This window comes from Carcharhinus amblyrhynchos, chromosome 18 (assembly GCF_965287045.1).
Source record: "Carcharhinus amblyrhynchos chromosome 18, sCarAmb.v2.hapA, whole genome shotgun sequence".
Lineage (NCBI taxonomy): Eukaryota > Metazoa > Chordata > Chondrichthyes > Carcharhiniformes > Carcharhinidae > Carcharhinus > Carcharhinus amblyrhynchos.
In genome coordinates, this window is record NC_137341.1 from 17,729,251 (window position 1) to 17,754,985 (window position 25,735).

General features: G+C 44.0%; 1 protein-coding gene across 2 annotated transcripts in view; it reads right to left on the reverse strand.

Moving 5' to 3' along the window:
- Positions 1–15,925: 15,925 nt before the first annotated feature.
- LOC145354875 (dual specificity mitogen-activated protein kinase kinase 3-like) overlaps positions 15,926–25,735 on the reverse strand; it is a 121,968-nt gene continuing 112,158 nt past the window's right edge. For both annotated transcript variants that reach the window (XM_080206435.1, XM_080206436.1), the window contains exons 10-12: positions 23,564–23,703; positions 22,521–22,566; positions 15,926–22,430 (exon numbers count right to left, since the gene is read on the reverse strand). In XM_080206435.1, the coding sequence (XP_080062561.1) occupies positions 22,344–22,430; positions 22,521–22,566; positions 23,564–23,703 (273 nt within the window). In that variant the 3' untranslated portion in view covers positions 15,926–22,343. The remainder of the gene's footprint in view (positions 22,431–22,520; positions 22,567–23,563; positions 23,704–25,735) is intronic.

Below are 25,735 nucleotides of genomic sequence, written 5' to 3' on the forward strand. Positions count from 1 at the left end.
GCCAATAACAATACATATCCTGACCTCATGGGATTTCATCTGTCATTAGTTACAGGCATTACCTGCCTACTGTTACTCAGCAGTATGAGACATTGGACAGTGAAATGGGGGAATGATTCCCACTGAATTGAACTCATGTGACTCTCATCTGACCCTGAGAAATCCCTTGTATCTTCCTCCCACCCACGTTATTAGCTCAGAGCTGTATAACTCTATTCATCATATCAGCATTGGCAGCCATCTTGTTCCCAACAAATGCTGATAATGTAGCCTGCATTCAGTAGAACTTGTGTTCTCTGAAATGCAGGCACTATCTCCTGCCTCATCCATCAGGCCCGGCTGTGTTTCGCCATTGGCTGAAGCTTTCACAAAATGTCACTAAAAGCAAATGTCAGGCATTTTACAAATTCAAAATACACGTTTTAAATGAGAAATACTTGATATTCATATAGGGCTGTCTTCTATCGCAACAGCCCTTGTCAGTGCTCTCCATAGTCTAAGATCATTCATTCGTAAGTCAGTATTGTGTTAGTGTTCTTAAACCCATGATTATGTGTTTTTATTAACCTAATTAACCCCCCTACATCACAGGGCATCTCAATCTGTGCTGAAAACAATATTCTCAGCACCACCACCCCCCCAGCCCACACATCCCGCTTCCCCACACAAGCACTGGGGCAACCCCTGTCCCTTCCATGGATAAGGGGAACTCCCCAAACAAACACTGGGGCATACCTCACCGCCACACATAAGGGGAACCCCCACTGGAGCTCCCCAGAGAGCTCACCCTCCCCAGGTGGTCACTGCCAGAGGGCTGGGCACTGCCCAGGTATACCCCTTCCTCCTGGGGAGGGTGGGGGAGTATACTCACCATTGCACCCCCCGCACGTTCTCCTCAAGGGGCAGGGAAAACCAGAAAATGATTCTTGCCGGTGAGAACCTCATTTTCCCATTCTCCAGTAGTTTTGTGTCCGCATTGCCTTTTGCACTCACGGCTAACACAGGCGCAAAATCACCCCCATTATATCCAAGGCAGAGACTGACAGATTTCTACATAGCAAAGACATCAAGGGATATTGGGATAGTGTGGGAAGCTGATGTTGGAGTAGAAGATCAACCATGATCTCATTGAATAGTGGAGCAGCCTCGAGGGGCTAAATGGCCAACTTCTGCTCCTATTTCCTATGCTCCTACGTTTAGGTTCATGACCAGTCAAAGGTGGTGTGCAGCAGATGAGGTATCTTTCTGCTGGATTTGGGATATGTAGGAGCTTTTTTCCATGAACGTGGGACTTGGTTGGAGCATGGGAGAGAAGGTGGAGCATTAGCCTGGGCTGTCAGCTGTCCATTGACTTTGGGGTACAACTGTCCAAGGGAGGGAGATCAGGCCATGATTACTTTAAGAAGGCATGATGTGGGTATGCCGGCGTTGGACTGGCGTAAACACAGGAAAAAGTCTGACAACACCAGGTTTTAGTCCAACCTATTTATTTGATAATATTCTCACTAGCTTTCGAGGGGACAGCCTCTTCGTCAGGTGAACTCTCCATTCACCTGACGAAGAGGCTGTCCCCTCGAAAGCTAGTGAGAATATTATCAAATAAATAGGTTGGACTAAAACCTGGTGTTGTCAGACTTTTTACTACTTTAAGAAGGAACAGAGGGAAAAGAACTTGATATCAGCAGGAAAGTCAGACTCTAAGAAAAGCAGCTCAAGTATAGAGTGGAGATCAAAGGTGAATGAGAGCAGATAAGCCCCGAGGCTGGGAGAGTTGTTAGTACTGAGGGCAACTCAAAGTTGATAGAGGGTGGTTTGAGGGTCATAGAGGGCTTGGGTGATGAAGAGATGGTCAAGGGTAATGGAGGGAAGATAAGGGTAACTGACAGAGGGTGCAAGGTGCAGCGTAGTTCCAGGGTTATTGTCTGAGTGTCCAGGGACACAGCTATGACACCTGGAAGAGGTGGTCGGAGATCAGATTGACAAGGAAATTGGCCATGGCAGGGTACGTGGGAACCAGGGTGTCTTCAATGCACAACAGTGGGCTCCCCATTGGGCCACAGTCAGGAAGGAAGGACAAATAGACTGTGCTGACTAGATCTTTGCTGGCCTTCTATCCACAGGTCATTTCAGACAGACAGGATGGGTCTGGCTCCCCCCATGTTTTCCAGTGCTGTGCTGGTGGAGGAAAGCCCACGGCAAGGACCAGGTGCAGCAATGGCCAAAACAGTAACAAATGGCAGTAGCAGAAGTCAGGCTTTGTAAGCCTACACTACCAGGCCACTCTGGAGTTCCACAGCGGATATGTGTGTCATCTCCCAGCCTGCCACGTATAGCCGCACAAGGGAGTTCACCAACGAAAGGGTCAAAAGGGACACTGGTTTTGTGTGATTCACCACAGACCCTGAGGACCAGGCAGCTCCATCACCAGATCCCCACAAGTACAAGGGGCAGTTAACTGTACACATGTGGCACTGAGAGCTCCCTCATAACAGCTATTAACTAAAGAGGCATTGATTGCATCAATGTATAACTGGCTTGTGAACAGTGAATCCTGCAGGAGTGCGCTCATTTCCCAGGGAGCTCTCATAACTTGTACATTCTCAGTCACCCTCAGGTGCCACAACTGTTTGCTCCCCCTGTGCAACTATAAGGAAGGCTCCTGCGTGGCAGGGATACCTTCAGAAGACCTGGCTCCTGACACCAGTATGGAACACATGAATCCTATCTGACGAGAGGTACAATGGATCCCAACAAGGACAACAATGGAAAAAAACCTCTCCCTTTTTCTGGGCCCTCACTCAGAGAGGGAGGGATGGAGAGAGGAAAGTGATGAGCAGGAGAGGAGTCATGAAGGGAACTGACGAGTGGGAGGGTCAGTGAACAGGAGAGAGGGAGGGTCAACAAGGGGGAGAGCAGGAGAGTGGGAGAGGGGTTGGGACTGGGAGTGTCAGTGAGCAGGAGAGTGGGAGAGGGGTTGGGACTGGGAGTGTCAGTGAGCAGGAGAGTAGGAGAGAGGTTGTGACTGGGAGTGTCAGTGAGCAGGAGAGTGGGAGAGAGGTTGTGACAGAGTGTCAGTGAGCAGGAGAGTGGGAGAGGGGTTGGGACTGGGAGTGTCAGTGAGCAGGAGAGTGGGAGAGAGGTTGTGACTGGGAGTGTCAGTGAGCAGGAGAGTGGGAGAGAGGTTGGGACTGGGAGTGTCAGTGAGCAGGAGAGTGGGAGAGAGGTTGGGACTGGGAGTGTCAGTGAGCAGGAGAGTGGGAGAGAGGTTGGGACTGGGAGTGTCAGTGAGCAGGAGAGTGGGAGAGAGGTTGGGACTGGGAGTGTCAGTGAGCAGGAGAGTGGGAGAGAGGTTGGGACTGGGAGTGTCAGTGAGCAGGAGAGTGGGAGAGAGGTTGGGACTGGGAGTGTCAGTGAGCAGGAGAGTGGGAGAGAGGTTGGGACTGGGAGTGTCAGTGAGCAGGAGAGTGGGAGAGAGGTTGGGACTGGGAGTGTCAGTGAGCAGGAGAGTGGGAGAGAGGTTGGGACTGGGAGTGTCAGTGAGCAGGAGAGTGGGAGAGAGGTTGGGACTGGGAGTGTCAGTGAGCAGGAGAGTGGGAGAGAGGTGGCAAGTGGGAGGGTGGGGGAGGGAAGCAGTGAATGCCATAGCCAATAACCTGGAGAGAGGCAGCAAGCAGGAGAGAGGTAGAGAGCAGAAGAGACAGTGACTGTAAGGGACAGCAAGTGGGAGGATCAGAGAAAGATGTGATGAGCAAGAGAGTATTTTTAAAATTCTACAAGTGGCCTGATTAAAATGTTTCTTTACCCTAATTGCCCCTCACTGTTAGTGACCACTGTTTTAAGAGGAATCTAGATGCTCACATGAAGGGGGGAAAGAATGGAAGGATGTGTTAATAAGGATAGATAATGTTAATGAGATAAAGTCAGGTGGGGGAGCTGTATAAACAGCAACACGTTGGGCTGAATGGCCTGCCTCTATGCTGTATAATTCAATCTAATGCTCTGCTTACTTTATAGCATAGCTGTCAGAATCAAGGTGGCCTCCAGCAGCGGGGAAGTGCAGAGGAAGAAGTGTCATCTGTCTCCAGATGTGGCTCTGTTCAAAGTCAGTGCATGGCCCAATTCAAACACAGTTTGAAAGCAGCTGCCTTCCCGCACTGTTTATCACTTAACCTTAGGAGCCAAACACCCATCAACTAAAAGCCATAAAGCCTTCCCTTGCAGGTATATTTAACCAAATAGAATGTGCTCATTTAATTAAAACATTTTACAATAATCCCTCTCCAGACACATGAATCATAGGTAAAATTAGCATCCTGCATACACTCTGAGCTACCTGATTATCATATTGCATAATCCCTGCCTTCCTCGCCACTCCACAGAGTGCTTTGTTGCTAGGAAAAACAGGCCCAAAAAAAATCATTTTCCTCTCGGAGCTTTTGAGAACAAATGTTAGAAACCACAGAAGGAGGCAATGGGTCATGACAGTACAATATCATTGTCCTGAGTAAAGGAGGACACTGCCCATGAAGTTACATTGTTATGCAACACCTCCTACTGGAGGGCAAATTGACACAGTTGTTAGCTCAGGTTCAAATAAGACAGTAAAAGAGAGTGAGAGATAGTTAGTGATGTGACCCTGCTGATAAATGAGAGAGGGAGTGGACTCGCTGAATAAACAGTATACTCTGTACTGGCATTCAGCTGATAAAATGCTCAATCATTTAAAAGATAATCACACAGAAACAAAAGGTCACTCTTAATGGTTAACAGTGCAGACGGTTTTATAATCCAAAGACTCTCGTTGATTTTACTGTTAATAACAGGCCGTGCATTTTAAACCCTAAACTGCCTGCTAGCTTGGAAGCAGTGCTGTAATTTGCAATTTGTCAAACCTAATGGACACAGCTGTTACTCTGAGGCTGATTCACCACAGTGACTGTTTTAGCTCTTTCTAATTCTCTGAGAGCACTCCAGAGGTCTCTATTTCTTCCCCCCTTTTCCTACTAAGACTTTGCTACGTAAACACTAAGCTCCCCCACTCCGATCCACGTGGAGGTCTACCTTGCCTCCCAGTTGGGATTCCCAACATTTTTTATTCATTCTGGGACATGGGTGACACGGGCTGGCCGGCGTGCATTGCCCATCCCTAATTCCCTCGAACTGAGTAGCTTGCTGGGCCATTTCAGAGGACAATTGAGAGTCAACCACATTACTGTGGGTCTGGAGTCAGATGTAGGCCAGTCCAGGTAAGGATGGCAGATTTCCTTCCCTAAAGGACATTAGTGAACCAGATGGGTTTTTTTTGCCACAATCGACAGTGGTTTCATGGTTATCAATAGATTCATAACTGCAGATTTTTTTATTCAATTGCAATTCCACCATTTGTTAAAGTTTATTTATTAGTGTCACAAATTGGCTTACATTACACTGCAATGACGTTACTGTGAAAATCCCCTAGTCACCACACTCCAGCACCTGATCACAGAGGGAGAATTTAGCCTGGACAACGCACCTAACCAGCGCGCCTTTTGGACTCTGGGAGGAAACCAGAGTGCTTGGTGGAAACCCACTCATAGACAGGGAGGCTGTGTGGACGCTGCACAATGTCCCAAGCCGGGAATTGAACCTGGGTCCCTAAGTTGTAAGGCAGCTGTGCTAACCACTATGCCACCTCATCTGCCGTGACGGGATTCGAATCCGGCTCCCCAGAACATTACCTAAATTGCTGAATTAATAGTCTTGCGATAATGTCACTAGGCCATTGCCTCCCAGTTCTGGTTGGAAATACCCTGGAGGTTTTGTCAGCTGACTTCCAGCTGCCCACTGCCCCATCCACCCCCAGCGCTGGTCACCTGATGTCTCTATCTTGACTGAGTCCGGCCTTCCACGGCCGACTGAAGAACCTTTCACTGTCTGGATGACTCACGACTGTCTGCCAGTCTTTTACCTGTCTTCTTACAACTAATAGCCAAAAATGTTGGAAGAAATAAAAAAAATACGTTATTCATAGCCTTTCTGGTTTTTCTCCCAAGTGTCCCTCACTGCAACAAGATTAGACCTTAATTGCTGAAGATTCCAGGGCAGCGCAGGAAGGTTGGCAACCCCACTCTGGGTCACTTCTATGTTCTCTTGTTAGATGAGTCTGATCTCGACTCATTTACATACTTTTGAACAGAATTGAGTGTAAAGTGCTGTGGAGTATCCAATGGTTGTAAAAGCAACGAGACAAGTACAAATCATTTCCTTTTTCCTTTCCTATGGCAGGTGTTCTCAACCACTTTGCTTCTGAGCTCTGCTGCCCCAGCGCACCCCTCCCGCCCATCAGTATTATAAACATTCCGCTCACTGCTTGCAACACAACGCAGTATGTTTTCTGCATACAATTGAATTACACATTTAAATATCTACCTTCATTATTTTTGATTTATTGACTTAGTATGAAACGTGGAGCTTGTGCTAGGCAGCAGACGGAGACTCAGGTGAAGGTTGTCACGATGTGTTGCAGCTTGGTGCCTCCTTGCTCCTGTGTTATTTCTGAAGCTCAGTTAATGAATGCCTGGCTCCATTGAATGGGTGCGGTGCCCAAGTACGGATTTAAAAATTCATTTGCGGGGGCAGATTGCACAAATATTGCATATTGCAAATTCCCAATTTTTTTTGAGACCCCCTCAAAAGTCCCATGGAGCCCTAGGCCCCAAGGGGTCCTGAACCCCTCGATTGTAGCCGCAGTCCTATCCTACATCACTGAGCTGGACTGGCTGCTAGTGCCCCATTGCCTGACATTTAAAATTCTCATCCTTGTCCTTCAGTCCTTTCATGGCCTTTCTCCTCCCTATCCCCAGGACAATCTACTACTCAACAAGTAGCCCGTCTCCCATACATTCCCATTTACAGCAATGAGGTAAGAAACCGATATGGTGTTAGGAGGGGTGGCAGGATGGAAATGATGGGTCAGAGTTCAAGTGGCTTAAACATGAGAATGAGAATCTTTAACCAAAGACGACCAGGATCCAATTTAGATCAGTTAAGAAAGAGGTTGACGGCTGAGAAAGAATGCAGGGCAATTTAATACCCTCCCCAGCTTAGTTTCAGGGACAGCATTTTTTCAGGCAGCAGGGCGGTGGATAGGGACTGTGCTAGCTTCCCATTTCCACCCTGATTAGGCCCATGGACAGCCCCATGAGCAATCAAGGCCCTTACGTGTGAAATCAATGTCCATTTACAGGTCTCATCCCATCCCCAGTGGTATTAAAGTAATGGTTGGCAAAGTGGTTCACTATCCCAGGAGTACAAGAAAACCCTTGTGCCGGCTCCCCAAGGGGGAGGGTCCCACATTCAAAGACACTCAGTGCCAGCTCCTGCTCCAAGGACCCACCCCCCCCCCCCCCCCCCACCTCCAATCAACTGCATGCCTGGGCCCATGCACAATCCGAGGCCTCAGCTGGGTGTCCTGACAACAGCTGCCACCACTCCCTGGGGGTTACTCTCACTCAATACAGCTTCTAGCCTCTAATTGGCCAGCAGCTCTCTATAGCCAGGGCCTCTATCGCTGGGGTCCTTAATCGCATGGAAATTCATTGCTGGCCTGTCAAGTGTCTGAAAAGCACAATGCACCATCTTCTCCCTAAATAAGGCTCTCACTCATTCTCTAACCAATGAGCGTCAAAGATTACTACACAAAATAAGAGCTCTGGTATAGAGATAACATACCATCATGGACAGAGGATTGGTTAGGTAGCAGGAAGAACAACAAAGGGATAAAAGGGTCAGTTTCAGGTTGGCGGGCTATAACCAGTGAAGTGCACATGGATCAATGCTGGTGCCTCAACTCTTTACAATATGTGAGTGAGTTGGAAAGAGTAGATAGAGAGAAATTCTTCCCATTCGTATAAGGATCTTGAATGTGGGGACACAGATTTAAAATAATTAGCAACAGAAGCAAATGCAATATGAGGAAAAGATCTATTTCACACAGTGAGTGGTTAGGGTCTGGAATGCACTGCCTGAGAGTGAGGTGGAGACAGATTCACACAGTGAGTGGTTAGGGTCTGGAATGCACTGCCTGAGAGTGAGGTGGAGACAGATTCACACAGTGAGTGGTTAGGGTCTGGAATGCACTGCCTGAGAGTGCGGTGGAGACAGATTCACACAGTGAGTGGTTAGGGTCTGGAATGCACTGCCTGAGAGTGCGGTGGAGACAGATTCACACAGTGAGTGGTTAGGGTCTGGAATGCACTGCCTGAGAGTGACGTGGAGACAGATTCACACAGTGAGTGGTTAGGGTCTGGAATGCACTGCCTGAGAGTGAGGTGGAGACAGATTCACACAGTGAGTGGTTAGGGTCTGGAATGCACTGCCTGAGAGTGCGGTGGAGACAGATTCACACAGTGAGTGGTTAGAGTCTGGAATGCACTGCCTGAGAGTGACGTGGAGACAGATTCACACAGTGAGTGGTTAGAGTCTGGAATGCACTGCCTGAGAGTGACGTGGAGACAGATTCAATCAACACATTTAAAAGGGAACTAAACAGTTATTCAAACAGGAAGAACATTCAGGGTTCTGGAGACAAGGCAGGAGAATGGCAATCAGTGGAATACTCATTCAGAGAGCTGGTACAGACACAATGGGTCAAATGGCCTCCTCCTGCGATTTTGTGATTCTGTGAAATTTCACAGCCTATCCACTCCCATGACATTGTGACACATCACTGCTCACAGGCGTGTTCCTTCCAACAAGTGATCAATTATTAAAACAGGTTCTTTTCTCCGTCTGGGAGACATCTGATGTGCAGTTTATTCAACAAATTGATAGCTCAAAGAAAATGTCTTTTTGATTTGCGTTTTTGCCCGTAGCGACAGGGAAGTGTGGGGAAGACCAAGGGTTTGGCAAAAGTCAAAATCAGAAAATGCAATTTGGAAAGTACGGCAAGGCTGGAATTTTAAGGGGATGGAAAGAGTTTCTGGATGAACCAAAAATGGCACCAGAGTCCTGATTCCAGAAGTCCCATTCCCACTATTTTCAGCGAGGGAGGGGGAACTAGGTTCATGCTTTCCACATCCACAGGTCACAGAGACAGCTGCACATGTAAAAGGCAGCTGCCTTCAAACAAATCCAATTCCATTAGTAGGGTGTCCAGAAGTGTGCTTAACACTTGTTGGGAGACAATCTAAACTTACCAGAGTTCTTGGGACAGAATGCAAAAGGTACCCTTCTGAAGAGGTAGGCGAGGCCAAAGAGAAGATATTCGGACAGGTGACCAAAAACATGGTGAAAAGAAGAATCATAGAATCCCTACAGTACTGAAAAAGGCCATTCAGCCCATCCAGTCTGCACAGACCACAATTCCACCCAGGCCCTACCCCTGTCACTTCACATATTTACCCTGCTAATCTGCCTGACAATTAAGGGGCAATTTAAGAAAAGCGAGGCTGAGTGGTTGAGGGAGGGGATTCCTAAATTAATGACCCAGAGATTTGAAGAACAACCTGCCAGTGATGGTGATCAAAAGTGGAGGTGCTGAAAAGGCCAGTTTTGGAGGATTGAAAGCAGTGATCTTGGAGCACCCTAGGACTGGAGGAGCTTAGAGTCGGAAGGGGCAAGGCCATTGCAAGATTTCAAACTGGGAGTCAATGTAGATCAGAGAGAAAACAATTAACAGATGCATGGGATTCGTTGTGAAATCGGATATGGGGCAATGAAGTTTCCTCAAACCTCAATAGACGAGTTGCAAACTGCTGTAAGATACATCTTGCGACAACTGGTGAAGTAACGTTTCACCTCTTGGTGTGCAAGTTTTAAATAGCATCGTGTTTGACGGAGGTCATGTTTGGGCTACTTGTTTGCTCTAGCTCTAAACCTTCAAAAGGTCTTATGCAACCCTTGTTAGAATGTAATTAGTGACATCTTTGTATTGGGTGAAATGTGACCAATGGGAACAAGATGTAAGAGTCAGCTGACCCGGTAAACCTTGGAACCAATTACAGAGTGATGTAGTAGTCAGCTGATTCACTATAAATAAGGAACTATGTAGAATTGTGCGAAGCTTGGAGTGGCCCAGGGTGAGGCCTCAAGTTTGGAGTTATGATGTTTCTTTATTAAACCCTTTCTTTGATTTATGAGTTGGAGTAAATTTTGTTGTATTTTCATTAGCTGCATTTTGAAGCTTTCCTTCTGAAGAAGCAACCCTGACTTTTATTGTCTCATTGTTATTGGAGGCCATTCAGTGTCACAGCCCAGTGCTCCCCACCTCCTCTTTAAAACATTCTTCAAAATCTACCTCTTTGACCAAACCCTAATCTCTGATGTAGTTTGTGTCAAATGCTGTTCAACAACATTTTTGTGAAGTACATTAGGACATTTGGTGGCGCAGTGGTTAGCATTGCTGCCTCACAGTGCCAGGGACCTGGGTTCAATCCCCGGCTTGGGTCACTGTCTGTGCGGAGTTTGCACATTCTCCCCATGTCTGCATGAGTTTCGTCTGGGTGCTCCAGTTTCCTCCCAGAGTCCAAAGATGTGTGGTTTAAGTTGATTGACACTAAGGGGCAATTAAGCATGCCAAGAGGGCTAACTAGAATAAATGCGTGGGGTTATGGGGATAGAACCTGGGTGGGATTGTAGTCAGTGGAGACTCGATGGGCTGAATGGCCGCCTTCTGCACTGTATGATTCTATTTCACTATATTAAAGGCAGAATATAAATACAACTCGTCATGTGGTTGAGTTGCAAGGTTTGTTGTCTCAGAAGACGCTATTTGCACAAAGTTTCACTGAAACAAGCATTATTTTTGCTGAATTAATAAGTCACTCCTAAATTGTTGCTGTGAGTTTGAAATAATTTTTGCTTTTCTTCCATGTTATCAGTCAATGTCTCCGAGTAACTGTCGGAATTGCTATTTTAAACTTTGTCCTGGTTTTCTCGTGGAGACTTGTTTCAATTTTTCATCCTGTCCTTGACTTCCCCACATCAGGGACTATTCCCTGGCTGAAAAAGCAGCAGACAGCTGAGTAGGTCTCACACTCCACCAGGCATTGGGGTGTGGGGCTGGTTACCAACCCTCCAGAGTCTCCTGAAGTTGCAGATTAATCTCCAGCGGTCCATTGTGAGGAAAATCCCAGGAGAAATGTCCCCACGGCTATTTTTTTTTAAATAAAAATATGGGAGTTGCCCATTTGACTGCTGATTGGAGGAGGGAGGGACATGTGGCCAAACTTCCAGAATGCACCAGAGCAGAGTATTCAACCCCAACCAGGTTGCTGACTACCTCGTTACGACTTGTACTTCTCCCTGACAACCTGGTCTTGACTTGACGTCAAGCCAAGTGATGGGGTCTCAGAATCTGACCATGCCAGGGTTATAGCTGACCCTCCTGCCATTCTAAGGCACTGCATCATTCCTGGGGGAGTCTTTGTGCTTAATCATCGACTTTCCCACATGATAATAAAAGGGCCTAACAGCAGTTTGAGGACACCCCCCCTTTATATAAAGCTATACAATCAAGGTCCCCATGCACTCCAGACATTCTCTCTTCCGCCTTTGGGAAAAAGATGCATAAGTCTGAGGTCACGTAGCAACCAACTCAAAAACAGCTTCTTCCCTGCTGCCATCAGACTTTTGAATGGCTTTACCTCGTATTGATCTTTCTCTGCACCCTAGCTATGACTATAACACTACATTCTGCACTCTCTCATTTCCTTCTCCCCTATGTACAGTATGCCTTGTCTGTATAGTGCGCAAGAAACAATACTTTTCGCTGTATGTTAATACATGTGTCAAGAATAACTCAAATCAAGTCAAGATGGGCTGCTCTGAATACAGTCGAATCCATGTTCTAGAAAACCAGTTCTCCATGAGGAGTTAAGGGGCCTTAACCGAACTGTTACATTTTGAAATACTTAATGGTTGAGAAGCCTGGAGGAACAAGAGAGCTCTGCCCCATCACCCAGAGCAATTAAGACCCTGAGCACTGTCTCTCCCACCCACCCCCCACCTTCCCCAGATTGTCATCTCCACTCCTTCCTCCCCTCCCACCTCAGGACTCACCCTCCTTCTCTTCCTCTCCTGAGCACGCCCAGCTCCAGCATGACCTTCCTGCATCATTGCCAGTGCCCCAGGATCCACATGTTGTCCAGGCAGCTGCCTGGGGAGGGCTGGACAGTCTCAGATTCACCACCCCGATATGCTGATATATCGAGGGGGCCTCCAGGATACCTGTTCCACTTCCAGACCGCTGCAGACCAATTTTTAGGTCTTGTCCTCTCCGATGCACAGCTTAAGAAGCGAGAGCTGATCTAGAAACAGAAAATTCTGGAAATACTCACAGCACAGGCAACATTTATGGAGAGAAACAGAGTTATAACACGCAAAGCTGATGATCTAGGGTCAAAACTGGGTAAAAAATAATCCAAAGTTTCAAACTCAAGTTCCTCTGCCTGAACAAACCCTGCCACCTGACAAAGTAATTTCAGGATTTTGTTTTTATTTTTCAGGTTTCCAGTATCTGCAATGTTTAACTTTTGTCCAAGTTTGCACTGTGTTTGTACTGATCATGAGATGGTAAAACAGTGACACTGTGTGGTCACTACAGTGAATTACAATTGCGTTCAAATATAAAATTATTTCCTAACAGGCACAAGGCAGTCTCTTTAAACTGTTTTGCAGAATAGTGGATCAAATGTTGCGATAGGAATATTAGTGAGGCTATCTCAATGTGCCATCACTTTATGTAACTGTGGAATAATCCTCAGATATTTCTCAGGGTATCATTCCCCATGGATTCCATTAGAATGGAGCATTTCTTTCAATCTATTTGTGTTTGAGAAGTGGAGAGTGACAGCTGTATGTAAATCACAGTCATTTCTCAAACAGAAAATAGATTGAGGCTGAAAACCTTCATTTAGTAGAACCCACGTGAATTGTTCAACTTGAAACGGCAGTGGGAAGCAGATTCAATATTAACTTTCTAATGGAATTTGGATAAATTTTTGAAGGGGAGAATACTTATAGGGCAGTAGGGAAAGAGCAGACATTATTGGATCGCTGTAGCAAAGAGCCAGCCCAGGCACAGTGAGCCAAATGGCCTTCCTTTCGGGTATGGTTCTGGATAAGAGCACAGGCTCTCTTTTCAATGAGCTATCAGGGGTCTTGGGATGCAAAAGATATACATGGTACTGATGACTGCAAGCTCTTTTAATTTGCAGTCTAAACAATAAATCATCTATTGATTCTTGTTTGCCTCTGTGAAATACACTAATGTTTCTTATTCTCTGCACACAGATCTTTAATCTCAAACAAAAGGGAGGTTTATCACAGACCTATTGCGAGGATGACGTGCATTGCTGTATAAACCCCTTTTGATCGCATTAATTTCGGATGCTTGGAACTAATTACATCAAATTTACTAACTCACGTGGACTGTGCAAAGAAAAACATCCTGAAACGGTGAAATTAGCACACAGATCGTTTTGCCAATTATGATTTGGAGTGTCGAATTCTCAGATCCAGGAATCAATCACTTCCATTTTTCTTTGCCATGCCGATGATATCTATCATACTGGCTAATCACCAAGACTGAGGACGTCCCTTTGGGTTTCTGACTGGGCCCCTGGATGCTTGTGACCCAGGCAGAGATGCGGCCTTTTGCTGAAGAAGGTTAGAGAGAGAAAATTGGATCTATGAATAACAAAGCACACACACACATACACACCAGAATGATCTGATATCCTCTGTCAACATGAAGCCATTAGCAATCTGCTGCTGCACCAGGCATGTTAATAATGAATGAGGCACACTCCACACAACCAAGGCTACTACACGGACCAAAACCACTGCTTGAAACAAATTCTCCAATTCCAATAACAACCATCACTCGCTTTGGCAGCCAATTTGTCTCAAGGTTCTGCCTCAACAAAGGGTCTCACCAAAACATTCACCTCTTTCTCCTTTCCCAGATGTATTTCCAACATAGATATTTGTTGCCCATTTTTCTAAAAAAAAAATCAACATTACAGTCCTTGCACAAACTCATGGAACTTTTGATGCAAGAAAATGCTACATAAATGTGAGTGCTGATTTGGTGTATGGTGTTGATTTTTTTTTCTATTTTTGGTTTGTTACTTAACATTCCCATTTCTCTACATCTGACAGAATTGAATTAACAACCTGCTTCCCTTTTGCAAAGGCTGCCACTTTAGGCAGTTTCTCAACAGCCCTGAGCTCTCTGGCAATACCAAGCACCAACTTACAAAGTACTTTCTCCCAATGTTGCTGGAAGCAATATCCACTGAAGGAGAACAAAAATGGGAAAGAGAGAGGAAGGCAGATATTGTGAGCAACCCATTAGCCTGTTTCCACTTTGTTCAACCATGCTCAAGTTCTTTTTCCACCTATCCTGTGTCAATCTGCCTACAGGATTTTCTGTCTGCTTGCAGATTTCTTGTTTAGCCTGTGGTGTGGTTGCTTTACCTGTAGATTGTTTTTTTAACCCATCAGGTCGGTGTTGGTCCTGGGAGGTTTTCTCTCTTCCTGTAGTAGGTTAGCTCTGCTTGTACGGGCTTCGAATTGCTGATGCTGCAGCCCTGTCTATCCATGGCTCCACAGCTTAGAAAAGACAACACCGGCGACACAAAGGACAGGGTTAAAAAAAAATTACCATGGTTGTACTAACTTGATCTATTCCCAGCAATGGTCAGGCCCGTGACCATGAAGGAAGTGTGACAGAACTCTGTTATTTCTGACTCAATATCCTGTATATCAAGGCCACTTTTGTACAAGCAGGAATCAGAAACACAGAGAGCTGAGGCAGGAGGTTAAGTTACTCTGGGGTGATTCACTGTCTTTACAATTACATGATTCAGAGCAGTTCACAGATGTGTCACTAATGTTACTCCACTTAGGATAGTAAAAGGCATTGGCAGTACAGTGCGAGAGAAGCAGCCGGGAGTCAGTGGTGCAAAAAAGACACAGGTGTTTTGTGGGTCAAATGGACCATGGTGAGAAGCAACATGAGCAACAAGATAAAATGCTGAACTGACCAATGAGAGGGAGAAATAACATCTGAGATGGAATACAGTGTGAGTTTCCTCCAGGTGCTCCGGTTTCCTCCCACAGTCCAAAAGATGTGCAGGTTAGGTGGATTGACCATGCTAAATTGCCACTTAGTGTCAGGGGAACTAGCTAGGATAAACACATGGGGTTATGGGGATAGGGCCTGGGTAGGATTGTGGTCAGTGCACTCAATGGAATGGCCTTCTTTTGCACTGTAGGGGTGTATGGTACTAAAGAAATTGAGGTAGCCTACTGTGTTTGAGGGACCTGTCACTCAGCACAGTCTCTGAAAGCTTGCGTGGTTTTCTTTGGCGATTAGAGAGTGAGGGTGTTTCGTCTTACCTCTTCTAGTTTCTTTATGAGTGCCAAGCCTAATAGTTTGCAGCATAGACAGATTTAACACTTTTAACAAGAGAACCCAGTGATAGGTGAAGAATCTGGTGAGGCCTAGTCCTAACCTTGCCAATCTTAACGGGGGAAACTCATCGGAACAATTTTGAGCAGACACCAGTTTGACAGCCAGCCTGATAGTGGGCAGAAGGCTGCGATTGAGGACCCAAGGGAATGTTGCACTAAGGAGTTGTGTGAGGGGGAGTAATAAGCCAAGACCAGGACGAAGGAACTTACTGATAGCTGGGGGACGGGGGAAGAGAGAAGGAAAGGAGGCAGGCAAGGCTGGTGGGAGCGAAGGCTTCACGAGAGGTCTGCAGACAGCACTCCTGCTCCACCTCTGCATTCCTCAAGAGTTAGTGTTATTAGTTAACAAACACTCTCGAGGCACATGTATGGAGTAAGCAGCACCTGATTGAGATATTGTGCTCTGAGTTAGCACCTGGAGAAGGTGGGAGCAAAAATTACCAACAATAAAGAGACAGAATCAGTATTAAAAACAATGCCTTTTTTTTAATTTTGTGTACATACGCAAGGAAGAAAAACTGCATTGGCGTAACAGTCGCTGAACTGGCACACCATATAATCTCAGAGCTAACCCCAATCACATTAACATACATGCTCAGCAAGACAGCTAGTCAGCAAACTAAAGTAAAAATTATACAGTGTCAAAACATTGCAATATTGAATCAAAACACAAAGGTGAAGTAAATGGCACCGTTCCAGACAAGGTGACTGGATCTCATATCTAATCAATATATATAACCCAAGTGGACTCTGTTCCCTGTACAGTGGAAAAGATAGAACCATTTGTGTCACTATCTCAACCTTGCAGCACGCACAACAGCTGTGCTACAATTACTCCAGCTCAGTGAATGAAAACAGCAATACAAAGAAAAGTCTACAGGTTTTGTTACATGGGAGAGAACCAGCCCACATTTGCTACCATCTGCACATGGTTTTCAACAATGCACCATGGCAAGGGAGGTGTGCTGACACTTGAGGGAAGTTTGGGGGAGTGAAGCTGTATCTAGAGAAAACACAGTCTCTGGTTCAAGACATGCCACTTTCACACTACCAAGTCAGGAGTTTCTCTCTGCAAATGAAAAGGAATCCTTTTCCTGGGCACAATATTAACCCTGGCTTCACACCAGCCTGTAGTTATACCACGATGGGTGTTCAGCTCAGAGTGACTGCTAGACATCTCACATTTCAACTAGGGTGAATTTGCACCTGCAACACAAAGTCAAAAACTACTGTGCATCGACATGGACTACGTAACTAACCTTGTAGATCATTTAAGGCCAAGCAGCTTAGTAACAAGCTCTCAACCTCCAAAGGGAGCACCATGTAGAGCGTGTTTCCACACACAAACTCCAGAAAGTTTGGGGATGATGGAATGTGGGATTGATCAATTACCTCTTCACTAGAGGTATATCTCATTATACCGCACCTCGTAAAACGGGAAAAAAAAAACTTTCCTTCCGCTCATAAACGCAGGTCTACAGAGACAGATTCTATCACTGCCTGCCTGTCAACACTAACCAGGACCTGAAACTAGACCAAGTACAAGTCAGAGCTGTACATTTACTGAGTCACTGACGGAATTCCACACCAGCCTTTCATGGGAAATCAAATAGAAAAACTGGGTCGAAAGGCAGGTGGCTGTATTCTTGGAAGCAGTACATTTGAGGAGTGAAGGTCTCTTTGAGACACCACCACTGGTCGTTCTGGATTTCAAATGTTGGGCTTCACGATGGCTTCAAAAGTGGGAACTGCCCGACAATTTTCCAGACAGTTGGGAACAGCAGATTGTGAAGGCACAAGGCCTAACCCACTTGTGACATTCTGACAGAAAGGAGACTTCTTCCCTCTTCGTAATTCCTTCAGGCAAAATGTAATGTAATCTATATCAATGTCTCGGGTCCACCCCTCCAATCTTATACTAAAAGTGATTTCAAATCAGAATATGCCAACTCCAAAATGGTGAACAATAATTGGAATATACCAGGCACCTACTTGTCCATCTGTGGAGACGTTACCAGGAACAGAATATTTCTGAGGCAATTCAGATATTTATTCCTTACATTTTCAGTTCTGCCCCCATTGATAGGTTTATGCTAGTTAATGGGTCTGACTTCAGCTCACCCTTACAGCTTCATGTGAAACTATCAACATTTTAGAAATAACTGGCAATATTAAAAGAATATTCAATCAATTATTTCACGCATGATTTTGATCTTAAAAAAATCTTTAAAGACTCTGCAAATTGAATCCACGAAAATAGTGTTTTCTTGGGAAATGTAAAGCACATTTCTAATTTCAATTTAAAAGCTTGCCCATCTTTCAGTCACGAGCCAAAGCAAAATTTAACATCACGTTCCAGTAAGATGCTAACAAATGAAACGCAATCCCCCAAGTGATGAAAAGTCCTCTATTTGTGCTTGGGCTATATAGGAGGTGAACCAATAAGCAGTGAATCAACCCAGTGAAAATAAAAACACAGGATAGGAGCCTTCAGCAGAGTCTTGCGTTCTAATGCAGGCAACACTTTACGACCACGCACCAGTTCTTTTACATACCAATCAACTTGCTGCAGATTTACACCATTCGTCTGCCACTCTGATAGCATGTCAGTCAGACCAACAACAACTCTACCTCTTTTGTAATCAATACCTAATTTCTAGCTAGCTTACTTAGGCATGCACGACTCTCACATCCAATTCTTCCTCTCCCCCTCAGCCAAATAGAAAACTTGGGATAAAAAAAAGATGTCTGGGTATGCACCTCAAGTGCCATAACCTCCAAGGACAAGGATCAAACAGTGGAAAGTGGGAATAGGCTGGGGGGCTTACTTTTCACCCAGCACAAGCATGATGGGCGAAATGGCCTCTTTATGTGCTGTTAACTTACTTATGATTCAGTGAAAACTGAGTATAAATAGAACCTTCCACTTTTCCCATCACCTGCTCACTCCAGAGCCAATAAGAATTATCTGTTCACACCAATTTCTACGTGTTGCATTTGCATTCCTCAAACTGGAGACATGGAGCAATTTTAAACTAATCCACCTGCCAGAGAACACAGAAGCCAGCCTAACATGCCACTTGATATTGCTCTCTACAGACTTCAAGAGTGTGTGAACTAGGGCAGTTGTAAAACCAACACTGCACCCATTTCCATGGGAATTCCAGTTGGTGGGTTCATTTAAAATTGCCCCTTTAGTTTGATCAACTTTTCTGGTAAAAGAGGGAAGAGAGGATACTGGCATCCAAAAAATGATAACTATGTCTTGCCCACATCAAGTGTGTGACAGTATACTACATACAGCAGGCACTCTCTTCAGCAATGAGACATTTTGATTTGAATGTGGTCTTTCTCCTCTTCCCTCTCGCTTTGGTACCAACATAAGAGCAACCATTAGGAATATAATGCCCACATAATAGATAATCTTTGAAGGAGACGGGCACCTGAAACACTGCACTAACGTACTGTGGTTGCAAAACTAGCCCATGGTACTTCCTATTCTGCACCTGTATTAAACTTAAAATATAGAATTCTTTATCTTAAAAAAATCAATGAAGATCTTATGGAAGTACATTTACTCCACCATTTCTGAGTAGAAAATTAGATATTATTATTCCTCTACAAGTTCATAAAAGTTAAGTAACTAGAAATTTTCAGCAGCTGGATATAGCCATGTTAAATACCTGTATAGTTTATAGAATATAAATTTGCAAAGCTTCAAGTATGGTTTTGAAATGTAAAGCCATATTACTAACACTCTACACAATTCCCAGAATTGATTAGCTTTAAAACCAATGGAAATGATAATTCAGCAAAGATTAAACTGACAACAATTAATTGACATTTACAATGACCAGGCCGACCCGTCTGAACATTTCAGTGTGACACAAGCCTACGATGAGGCGCTCAGCAACATTCACATTAGAATTCATATGCAAGTCCAATCATTAAAGTATACTCAATACTCACTTACAATTTTAAGAAAGCTTTTTCTTTGGTAAATTTAATTAAAGTACAAATATATTTCATTGGGAATTAGACCATTAAAAAATAACTACAGCAATTAATTTTACTTTCCAAGCTCCTAAAGTATGGCCTTGAAGTTGGAAAGCACTATGCCTGTTTTACCCTTGTAAAATAGGCATCTAAGAGTCCAACATGACAGGTAGCATATGCGTACTCAATTTGCACAGGCTGGCATATTGGATAGGATTTCTGCTTAGGTGTCCAGGGTGTGCTCCTGAAATCGGCATTAGGCCCTTTGCCTACGCCTCCTTTGCAGTATGTGCTGTGCGCTTTGTGGTCAGTTTCTTTATGTGCTTTGCAGGCAAATCAATGGTGCTTGAAAGGACTTGAGGAGTACTGCTCTTGGCTCCTCATTAAATGTGTGGGCTGCAGCCCACCCCAGCTCATGCCCCGAATCAATTGCCATTCATACCTCTCATAGACCCTTCTGAGCCCCTCAACTGACACCAGTGATGATGTTCCCACTATTGCCCACTCACTCCCCCAAAAGCCCACAGCTAATCAGCGATAATCAAATGAGTCCAAGGACTAATTTGCCATGGTCTTGCACCTGCTTTTTTGGACATGGAGAGTGCACCAGGATTGCACCCCAATTCTGACATGATCCAGTTTCTTGACCGTTGATTAGTTGCCTTCCAGTATCTCAACCAAGTGGTTATTGTTCTTATATGAACTTTAATGTTGAATGTTGCCAGGTTATTTGACTGCAGAGACATCACAGTTGAACCTTCTTGCCCTCGCTCAATATTCACCCAATTGCACTCCAGGACGGGTCACCCTAAAGCCATCAGGTGTGGCACGCCTGGCCGATTTCTCCACCCCAACGGCAGAGATACCTAGACCAATTACAGCATCTCTGATGCAGTGAGTTAACTCAGCATAGCATGAGAATCAGACCTGCAACCTTCCAGGCTTAACTACCCATGAAACTTGCTGAGTCATCTTACAGTCAATAACTGTAAAATATTAAGAAAATAATGAAGTGTTTATGAACTTGATTCCTAAAAGGACTCAACTGTAACACCTTTACTGCCATCCTGGCAAAGATTAGCAAACTTCGCACAGACCAGTCATCAAACCTGGAATTTTCCCAGTCTATGTGGCTCAGTTCCGCACTAAGCAGTGCATTTACTAACTGAGTAATTGAGGGAGCTATGCAACCTATTTCTAAATTATCCAATTTTACTAGATGTACAGCATATCAATGGTATGCGATTTTATTATTCCTGACTATACAGACTGCCAGATAGATTTGCATGCCTTTTTTAAAATGTCTTGTACAGTTGTGCAGCTTCAACAGAGTAACCTTAGACCAATGTGATATGTAAAATAGGCTTAACAACATGGATCTTCCTTCTGCACAGGCCTTTTCCTGTTGACTTGCATATATCTTACCATATTATAACACTGTTACAGTATGTGTAGCAACCATTTCTGACATCATTATTTTTAATAAAAGCAGCACAGCAATGAAAGCTCCTCACAGAATGTACCCAGTCAGTGGCTTCTTGACGCAGGTCTCAAAATGCACAGTATACAAGCTCTGCAGGGACCTCGAAACATTTATCAACACCTATAAAACAAGCAGCAGATATAATGCAGCTAGGCAAAATAAAATGGTGCATGCAACACAGGAAATGAAGTTGGAATGGCTCTTTCCCAATAACGTCCAAACACCTTATAAAGTTGCTCTACGCTAATTTTCAATTCCTGAAGGAGGTTAAGATCCAGTTTGTTCCTATTTCAATACCTTCAGATCTGGAGTGGGGTGGCGTACATTTTTACATGTCACTACAGACTTTCATTATTTATTTATTTTTACACTCCTTCCTGATGTTGGCACAATCACTGCTGCCACCGTGCCCCCCACCTCTATTCTTCTACAGCACTCACTATTGAGAAACCAGGCTGTCAAGTCTATACCAATACATGCAATTAGAAATTGTGTAGCTTTGTCTGAGGAGAGACTTGTCCTCTTATTCTCCGTGGCACGTGGAACAACTCAATTCCACTTAGCATAGCAAATACACAATATTACTGGTGCAACTTGGCCTCTCCTGTGGGGATATCAGGAACAAACACTCATTTAAAAAAAAATGTACGAGGCGAGGGATTGAATGCCAAGATTGTTCCTCATTTACTACCTAGGGCTGCCACCAAATTGTGCATCTTTTCACAGAAGCTGTACTAATTCTGCTAGTTTTCACAGTAACTGGTCTACTTCGAGATCCTTGCAAATTTATGAAGTGCTACATGTTCAAACCCCATCAGTGACACTCAGAAAGAAAAGATAAATATAATCAAGAGCATGTGTGACTGTCAAGAAGAACAACCTTTTTCTTTTTCTGTTCTTTACAACCAGGATGCTTTCACTTAAGTATATACAAACAATCAACATTATCTGACCGGGAGTGGAATAACCAAGAGTTTATGGCTGCTTGGGCTTGGATCACATGAGGAGAAGCAAAGAGCATGGTCAGAAACAGGAGCACAAAGACTATATATCAGTTCCAGGCCAGGTTTACAACAGGGGAGGGAATAGCTGGGCTCGTCTTTTCTCCACTCCCTTCAACGGAGGGACAACAGGGCTTAGATTTTTTAAGTTGCAAGCCCTGGTTTTGAATTTTACAGCCGGTGCCAGTTTGGGTTTAGTCACAAAAGGTGCAAACAAACGCCTCTCAGAATCTCTTCAATGTGGCGCAGAGATTTCTGACTGGCATGGAACACCTTGCACAAACGGCCATAAACTCAAATGCCTCTTCTTAAGAAACTAGATTCGCTTTTAAATAGAAATCCCATTCGATGATAAGTGAGAACAAAAAAGGAACCGATGTTTTATTTATAAATTTCCTCAGACGTCAGATAGGATCATTTCCTAAAACCTCTTTTACAAAGGAGGCCACATCTGTTTCGTTGGCATCGTGTATTTTGAAGAAAGCGTGCTCCTGTTGGGAAAAAATGGAAAATTTTCACTGGACTGGTAAATGCAAACTACATTCAAAATTCAACAACTGAATTAGTGAAGGACTTCTCACCATAAGGTCAATGTAGTTCATCCGATCTTTGGGGTTCTTCTGTAAACTAAAAATTAGAAATAAAATCAGGATTGGATAGCTCAATATTAAAAATGCTAGCATGTGCCATGGGGTTTTTATAGCATTGCTACATACTTGTCCAATCTCTATCCCATCCCATCACTGTAACCGCCTCAAGTCATACACCCCTCTGATTAGAGTTCCTTCAATTCTGATGTCTTATGTATGTTTGATTTTGTTTGCCCTACCCAGCTTTCATCTGCCTGATCCCTAAACTCTGGAATTCTCAGCCTAAACCTATCACCTCCATCTCTCTCACCTGCACAAATAACTCCTTATGCAGAGCAGTGCTAGATTTTATCCAGAAACTTCTTGGGACTTGGTGCTACATTAAAAGGTGCTAGATAAAGTTGAGTTAGTTAGCATGAAAGTCTAAATTAAAATATTGTGACAGAGTGTTCTGCTGTTTCTCAAAGACGTGAGGGTTAGAACTGCAGCTAAAGCAAATAATCGGGTTTTCTCTTCATTATCCTGGGCATAATTAGCAAACATACATAGATATCAAGGCAAGAGTCAAGACTCTCAAGGACATAAAAACAAACAAGAGATATGTTAAAAATGTCTTAAATGAATATCAACAATATTCAATTCATTGTTGAGGAGTTATTAAGCCATATGTTCTCTAGAACACGCAAACAAATTTGCCAAGCCTCAAGGATGTGGTTATACATATTTGGGAACACATTTGGAAATCTTATTATGTCTCCTGATTTGTAAACTAATAACAATGACATTTAATATTTGTGAAACATTGCCTTAAAGTTGTCACCTCGATTTATGATTGGAATTTGCTCCCTGCCCCATGCATCCTCCCATCGATTGCCACACCATTCTCTCCGCCAACACCCCTACCACCGCAATCCCCGCCCTTGGCTTCAACTGTGAAACCAGGCAACAAGAACTTGATTTCTACATTATTATAACTGGCCAGTCCCAAGGTAAGTAGTAACGCTTAAACCAGTTTCCACATTTCAATGATTTACCATTGCGCTGTGAAATCCACAAATTCCTTGGAGAAGCGGTCAGCAGGTAATTGTGGGGAAGGCTCTTCCACAACTTGTTTTAGCTGCTGGAATGGTGTCCCCCAGGATTCATAGGGAAATCGTAGGATGGCTAGTTCAATCTGCAAAAATATTTTTTTTAATTGCATTTTAAAATACATAGAATATATAAATATATTATATCACAATTAATTGCAGAAAAGAAAACATGCAACTGACCTTTGAATTTATTAATGCAGCCTTTCTTGTTATATCAGCAGCTACAATCCCACTATATTGAAGCTGTGACAACCCCCACAAGGCCCATGGGGAATCACTGAGTGATCTCCATGGGGCTCACTGAGTATAAGTTCCACTGCCTGTTACCAGGGGAACTCATCATCTGAGCCCTTCATAAGGCAGACCCAGGATGGAGCTGCTGAATTGTAGTCCCAGGTAGGGACTAGTGTGTGTACACCACGGTAGTGGTTTTACTTTGTATTCTATAAATAAACGATGTTTCCTTCTAGTTGGGCTTCCTAAGTCATTACAGAGGCCAAACTCCACTGCAGCACGAGGAACGGCTACACTGTTGAAGGTACGTCTCTTGAACGAGACATTAAACCAAGGCTCTGTCTGCCCCCTCAAGTGGATGTAAAAATTCTGATGACACTATTCCAAAGGAGAGCAGTGGAGTTTCCCTAGTCCCCGGCCAATATTTATTCTATAATCCACATTACAAAAACAGATTAACTGGTTATCAACATATTGCGGGTTCTGGAGGTTTACATTGGAAATGTGACAGCCAATTTGCACAACACTGGAATGTAGTCACTATTGTAAAGTTATTTAACTGATGGTATTGCACCTTGTGATGTCCAGTGTTCATGGAAAGTGCATGTCTTTCTTTTTATATCTTATCTACATGACAATCATCTTTTCATTATGTGATTAAATGCTTATTGAACCAACAAAGCGAGACAGGAAGAACCTCACAGAGGGGATTTTAATGTTTCTGGCCTGTTATTCCACTTTATCCCCCCCTCAAAACAGGTGTAAGTTATCGTTAGGGTACAGTTCCACTAGCACTATAGTCTGTGCTGGACCTAACCCAAATGGCTTTTTGTTATCTCTGTATCGATACCCAGATGGAGACCATTAGTAGTCTGTTCAATTAGCCAGTCCTTTACTCAACCAACATCCATATCCATGCACATCCAACAGGAGTGATTACATCTAAAAACAGTAATGCTCAAAACACCCAGCAGGTCTGGCACCTTCTGTAGAGAGAAAAACAGAGTTAATGTTTCAAACCGAATATGACTCCTTTTTGGGCTCTGAAGAAATCATATTTGATTTGAAATGTTAACTCTGATTTTCTCTCTCGACAGAGGCACTGTTAACCACAGTGCATGTCACTTATCAAGAAAATTGTTAGTTAAACATGTGGGCCAGGATTCTTCCAAAAAAAATTCAAAGTTCCCAATTTGCAGGAAATTGGGAGTAACTCCCACTGGTTTTTTCAGTGCAATTTCCAGATGAATCTCCAACACTGTACATCACAGATTGCCCAGCAAGATTCACTCTGAAAATCTGTGCTCATTCCCATCCAAAAAGTTGGTAACACAGTGCTGAGTAGGTCACTGCGCATGTGCTGATCTGTCAGTGCAGAGACATTACAGGCATGAGGAAAGGAGTAAAGGAACAAGAATCCTGATTTTCTCATACGGTAATGAATGCTGAGGAAAAGTGCCTTAATTGCATACGGACTGGGTATCAAAGCATAGGCCCCCTGATCTGCATGACTTAGTAATGACAGAATAGTGCATTTATCCACACGACTGTCAAAGTTCACTTCCAGTTAGGTGGAGGAACTATTAAAACAAAAATAAATTTTAAAACAGATATTAGAAAGAACTTCAAATTAAAAGTATGACAGATGTTTGTAATAATGTACAGGTTATTGACGTAATGTGTACAGAAGGGGTTTGGAGTAAGTGCACTAGAAAAACAAGCTTTGATGAGCCAAATGAACTGTTCCCACTCCTGACTGTACTCAAGCTTCTTTGATTCTGGAGTTGATGGGGCTACGGGATGAGGTGGGAGAGTACTTAAAGGAAGGGGATATTGTCTTCACAACTGAAAGTACAACTTTGCAAGATCTAAGGAATACAA